The sequence below is a fragment of the Rhincodon typus genome, chromosome 38 (genome assembly GCF_021869965.1).
Source record: "Rhincodon typus isolate 14 chromosome 38, sRhiTyp1.1, whole genome shotgun sequence".
In the NCBI taxonomy this organism is placed as follows: Eukaryota; Metazoa; Chordata; class Chondrichthyes; order Orectolobiformes; family Rhincodontidae; genus Rhincodon; species Rhincodon typus.
Genome location: NC_063369.1, coordinates 5,183,919 through 5,189,918, shown reverse-complemented (window position 1 = coordinate 5,189,918; position 6,000 = coordinate 5,183,919). Strand labels below are relative to the sequence as shown.

The following is a 6,000-nucleotide window of genomic DNA, read 5'->3' as shown; positions in this document are numbered from 1 at the left end:
TAGAGTCTTGTGCATTCTGTCCTAGAGTCTTGTGCATTCATGAGAAGTAACAGTATGCCTGCCACTGAACCCCCACCCCCTGCTTAGCTGCCTTCAACTAGTGAGCTCACAGCTGAATCTCTCTCTATCTCTCTCTATCTGTCTCCCAATCTGTCTCTCTTTCTCTCTCTCTGTGTCTCTGTGTGTGTGTGTGTTTCTCTCTCCCTTATCTCTCTCCATCTGTCTCTCTATCTGTCTCTCTCTCTCTGTGTCTTTCTCTCTCTCGCTCCCTATCTCTCTCTATCTCTCTCCATCTGTCTCTCTCTCTCTCTCTCTCGCTCTCTCTATGTCTCTCTATCTCTCTCTCACTCTCTATCTCCATCTGTCTCTCTCTCTCTCTCTTTCTTTCTCTTTTTCTGTCTCCCTCTATATCCGTCTCTCTCCATCTATATCTCCTTTCTCTCTCTCTATATTTCTCTCCCTCTCTCTCTCTCTCAGCCCAGTAATGTTTCAGCCCCTGAGAATTTAGCAGGCTGCCTTCTGCTGGAGGTGCGTCCCTTACTGAGGGAGCAGGGCTGGAACTCCGGAAAGGAACTGTTGCCAACGTCCATCTTTTTAGTAGAAGCACTGCTGAATGTGTGGCACAGACTTCGCCCTAAATCCGATCGTTCAGCTGACATCATAAACATAGAAACATAGAAACTAGGAGCAGGAGTGGGCTAGTCGGCCCTTCGAGCCTGCACGATTCAGCATGATCATGACTGATCATCCAACTCATTCCCCTGGTCCCATTTTCTCCCCATATCCTTTGATCCCTTTAGCCCCAGGAACTATATCAAACTCCTTCTTGAAAGCACCTGATGTTTTGGCCTCAGTGTTTGAGAGTTCCACCCCTGTCTGGGTGACAAAGAAGGCTGGAATTTGAACAGCGATCATTTCATTGCCCCCCCAGGACTGACTGAGATCCTTGTCTAAGAGTCAAGTTTACCTTAAGAGAGGGACAGCTTTTCACTGTCATGGTGAAAAGATACAGTCATACTCGAGCCCTAAATGTTGGTGCTTAGCTATTGCCAGTTCCTTCTCCAGCCAGCCCCACTACTGCCCTCCAGCTCTCTCTCTTGGCCCTGATCGCTCACAATCAGACACTCCTTTGCTGCTGCTGGGGACTGTGAGGGACTTGGGCTTGGAGCTGGAAGGAGGTAACCCAGGACAATGAATAGTTTGCTTCAGTGTTCCTCAAGTCTTTTCTCCTGTGTCCCCATTTTAACACTTGCCGTCACCTCAGAGTGAAGATTGGAGGAGGGCAGGTGCAGAGTTACTGGGGAGGGTGGTACCTCAAAATATAACAAAGACAGCATTTGTTTCTCAGAGATGGTAGGAACTGCCAATGCTGGAGAATCTGAGATAACAAGGTGTAGAGCTGGATGAACACGGCAAGCCAAGCAGCATCAGAGGAGCAGGAAGGCTGACGTTTCGGGTCTGGACCCTTCTTCAGAAAAGACTTTCAGAAAAGGTTCCTCAGGCTCTGTTGGCATCAGTGATTGGTTGGAATAGTCTACACTATGGGCTCAAAGACAATGGCGCACATTGTCATTGAGAGACCAGTTCTAGGAAATGTGAAAACTGCACCCCATTGCTGCCTCAGAGTCGACATATCGCAAACCACAGTCTGGGAAGCTGTGCTTGAAATGCTCCATGAGACCCAGTCTCTAGTCGGAAATCGTGAAAAATTTGCTCCTGGGACTGGCTGAATTTGTCTGATTGACCTGGTGAGCTTGGGGAAGATCCCATGGAGAACAACATCTCGTGCTGTGGGTTGGTCTCGTCGTCTTTGGGGGTTGCTATATCCTAACCACTGAGAGATTGGTTGTTGCTAGCTGATCTGAGGAAATAATCTTTCGTTGCACAGCCAATCTACGGAGAATATTGTCCCAGCGACAGAAACAAGGTGCCACCAGTGTTAAAGGCCACCCCTGACTGACAGAGCTCAGGCAGATTTAGCCCCAGTCAGGGTAGACTTTACCAGCAGGCTTCCCAGCTTCTGATAGAACAAAGAACAAAGAAAATTACAGCACAGGAACAGGCCCTTCAGCCCTCCAAGCCTGCGCCGGTACTTGGCGCGTAATGGGCATTAACAAGCTGATCTGCAGCTGTCACATGTGAATGGGCATCCAGCATCCCCTCTGGGAAAATGGCCCCAGGACGAGACAGAGCCTGGAAATTGATTGACAGCTGAAAATTCCTCTCCCACACCTCCCCTCCCGCCCATCCCTCTCCCTATTAGTGGCTTAAAAACCCAGCATTTTGCCTCTGATTGTGCATGACTATTGCTTGAAGAGCTACAGTGAGGAAGGCTGGAGAATGAAATGGCAATAGCCAAGCTATCAATGTGCAGAAAGGTAAGTTATTTTACAACATGAGTGATTGGAACATGGGGCAAGGAAGATTACCCAAGTCACAACGTTGTGCGTTCCTGTATCCCGTGAGAGGGTCTCTGATAAATTAGTCTTCAGCTGGTTGACAGATTGAAAACAACAACAGCTTGCATTCACATAGCTCCTTCAATGTCATTAAACACGCCGAGACAATACACGAAAGCATTATTTGCAGATTTTGACATCGAGTCACATAAGAATAGGATGGGTAACGGAAAGCTTGTTCACAGAGGAATGTTCTAAAGTGTGGCTTAAAGAAGGTGAGAGAGGTGAAGGAGGCGAGAAGTCTAAGGAGGGAATTGTACAACTTGGGAACCAGGTAGCTGAGGACAAAGCCACCAGTGGTGGAGAGATTATTTTCTGAATTGTAAAAGAGACCAGAATTAGAGGAGTGTAGAGATCGGAGGGTCATAGGGCTGGAGGTAGTTACAGAGATAAGAAGGGTATCTTTACAGGAGAGTCCCTAAAAATAGGGTAAGAATTTTAAAGAGGACTTTAAAAAGCAGATAATCTGACAGAATGCTTTTGCCATCAAGGGACAGAAGAAGTAATCAGGAGCTGGAGGTGAGTGAGGATAGTTTTTTGATGTGTTAATAGGAACTGTAGGACTCAGATTGCTTCCTGTGCCTTGCCTTGACAGGACAGAGTGATTGCTTTTCAGGTGTGAGACTGCAGGGCAGTCTGTTAGAAAATTGAAAGAATTTGGCTTGTTACAGGAACTCGACTGATTGGTGTTTGGAGTCTGAACCGTGGGCACTTTTCGTAATGTGTCAGAAAACCGATGGAGCTTTTATTCGAAGATGAAGGTTGCTGACTGTGACTTAAACGCCTTCAGATGAGCTGGGAGACAAACACAATGATTTATTTTGCCTTGAGGCCTCTACTTTCTGACACCCGCTGGTGCCGAATAGATAGGGGGCTTCCCAATTACACACTGCTCATTAGGGGAACTATTGCTATTGGCAAGCTGCTCCTGCATTCCCTTCCCCCACCCCCAGCCCACTGCCTTACATCCTGAGAGCACTAAACTTTCACTGGCATCAATTCTGTAAGCCCCTGCAATGCTAACAAGACAATGTTACATTTGTACATCTCTCCTCTCACTCTAAGGGAGTGTCCAACTCCTGCCGAGATGTGTCGAGGATGGAGAAAAACATTACATTAATCACTCCAATCTTGGGTTAAGAATGTCCCTGATTGTTTCTGAGTCAACTGGTGTTTATTTTTAATCTACGTTACCCTAGGGAGGGAGGGATGGGTGTGTGAAAGTAAATTGTTGGAACTCTTCTTATCCTTTTATTATGATGTGAAGGTGCCAGTTTTGGACTGGGATAGGTCACCTGACGAAGGAGCAGTGCTTCGAAAGCTTGTGATTTCAAATAAACCTGTTGGACTATAACCTAGTGTCATGTGACTTCTGACCTTGCCTTTTTATTGTCAGACTTGCATCACCAAGCAATGCCCCCAAAGTACAGAGCACCCAAAGGTGCTTGGTGATTGCCAGAGAATAGATGGAGCATGTTCACTAGGGCAGGGAATTATGGGTACTACAGCTGCCATTGTTGATTGATCAACCCATCAGTCAGGAACGTGGGGAAGTGGATGTTCAGGGGCAGGATTTTATCTAACCTCCTAGACAGGTGACAGAATCTTGATTTTAAGAAACATTCTGGAAGAGGAAACCTAAGGAGGGAATTCCAGAGTTTAGGATGTGGGCAACTGGTAGCCCTGGGTAAAGTTATGGGAATTTGGGTAAGGGTGTGGCTGCATAAAAAAATCAGAATGGAAGAAGCACAAAGATTGCCAAGGGTTAATAATAACGGAAAATGCTGGAGAAACTCAGCTGGTTTGGCAGCATCTGTGAAACTGGGTTAAGGTTTTGAGTGCAACATAACTCTTCAGCAGATTTCAAGGGGGTTCCAAAATGGTGTTTTATACACTACGGACAGAGAGGGAGGAGGAGCAAATGGAATGGCTGGTGCCAAAGACCAAGTGGTTGCTAATGGTCGTGAAAGGATGATAAAGTTGTACAACAAGTGCGAATGAGGGTAGGAAAAGGAGAGAAAGTATCTGCTCTGCTGAGGGCTATATGGCTCCAGGATGTTGCAGTGAGAGGAAAGAAAGGCATGTATAAATTTGAAAGCAAGGATGAGAGTTTTAATAATGAAAGGGACCTAATGGAAGAAAGAGCTCAGTGATTTGGGACACTGGCAATGCTTTTATAATTAACAGTTGGTCAAAAGATTGCATCCCAAACTGCCAAATGAAGTAAAATTTGGAAACGCTTGATTATTTTAATAAGCTGAAATGTATATTAAGCACAGTTTGACATCATAATTGATTTTTAAAAACTTTTTCTGAATGACAGGGAACTCTTGGTGTTCCTGGCCTGCCTGGGTACCCAGGAAGAAAAGGTCCAAAGGTGAGTGGGGGCCAGGGTGGGGGGTTTATGTTCAAAGTTCGAAGGTTTGTCACATCAACATCCTGAGTTAACTTGTGAGAATAGGATGTAGAAAAATGTTACTAATTTGTTTTCCTCATTTTCTGGGAGGTTCAGAGAAAGGTCAAAGTCCATCTTGAACTCAAAAATTCTGCGGATGTTGGCCTAAAATGTTTACTTCACTTCATTCTCAGGATGTATGCCTCGCAGATAAGGTCAGCATTTGTTGTCCATCAGCATGGTAAACTACAGTCATTAATGGCAACCATTAATCTATTTGATTATTGTAAATCCACATCTGTTTCACTAATGCCCTTTAAGGAAGGAAATCTGCCATCTTTACCCAGTCTGGCCTACATGTGACTCCTGACCCACAGCAACGTGGCCCAACAAGCTACTGAGTTATTGAGAAGGTAGCTCATTCTCACCTTCTCAAGGGAAGTTACAGATGGCAGGTGGACAATGGTCACTAAGATGGCAGGCAAAGTAGGAGAGATATTTGCAACCAAGACAGTTGTAGGGCTGTGAAAATGAGATCGATGGGAATACATTTGGAATCCTCCAGCAAAGAGCTAGCACAGTTATGGTGGGCTGCTTGGCCTCCTCCATGTGCACCATCAATAGAAACTGCAAGGTTTACTGATTAAATAATCATCCCCTACTCTGTACTTCCAGTTATTTTGTCGGTTGGGGAGGAAGGTTTAATTGTAACATTGCCAGTCCAACGTCCACCAAACCTTCTACTTTTTGTTTCGGTGAATTTTATGTTTCTAAGAAGTATCCGTCTTTCCTCATCAGGGTTCAACGGGATTTGCAGGATCTCCGGGTCTGAGTGGAGAGAAAGGCAGAAGGGTATGTGTGTCTCCGTCCATCATTGGCTGTTCTCCTCAGAACAGTGGCTCCTGAATATCCTGGAAGGAAGAAATTCTGTAGTCCTTACCCAGCCTGGTCTGTACATGAACTCAAGCCCGTAGCTAGTGTACCTGATTCTGGCTGAGCAGGTCACTCGGTTGTTTCGAAAGTTACTCACCACCATTTTCCCAAGGAGCAGTAGAATGGCGCAGTGTGTTAAACAGGGGATAAAAGGTTAGATAGACAGAGTCCATCTTCCAGTCAAGGTTTTAATCCAACTCCCACATCACAAAA

At 45.6% G+C, this 6,000-nt stretch overlaps 1 protein-coding gene across 1 annotated transcript in view; it reads left to right on the top strand.

The window, feature by feature from the left end:
- The window catches only part of LOC109916792 (collagen alpha-1(V) chain-like), a 259,059-nt gene that overhangs the window by 171,789 nt on the left and 81,270 nt on the right, over window positions 1–6,000 (top strand). The window contains exons 25-26 of the mRNA XM_048617801.1: window positions 4,783–4,836; window positions 5,653–5,706. Of these exons, the coding sequence (XP_048473758.1) occupies window positions 4,783–4,836; window positions 5,653–5,706 (108 nt within the window). The remainder of the gene's footprint in view (window positions 1–4,782; window positions 4,837–5,652; window positions 5,707–6,000) is intronic.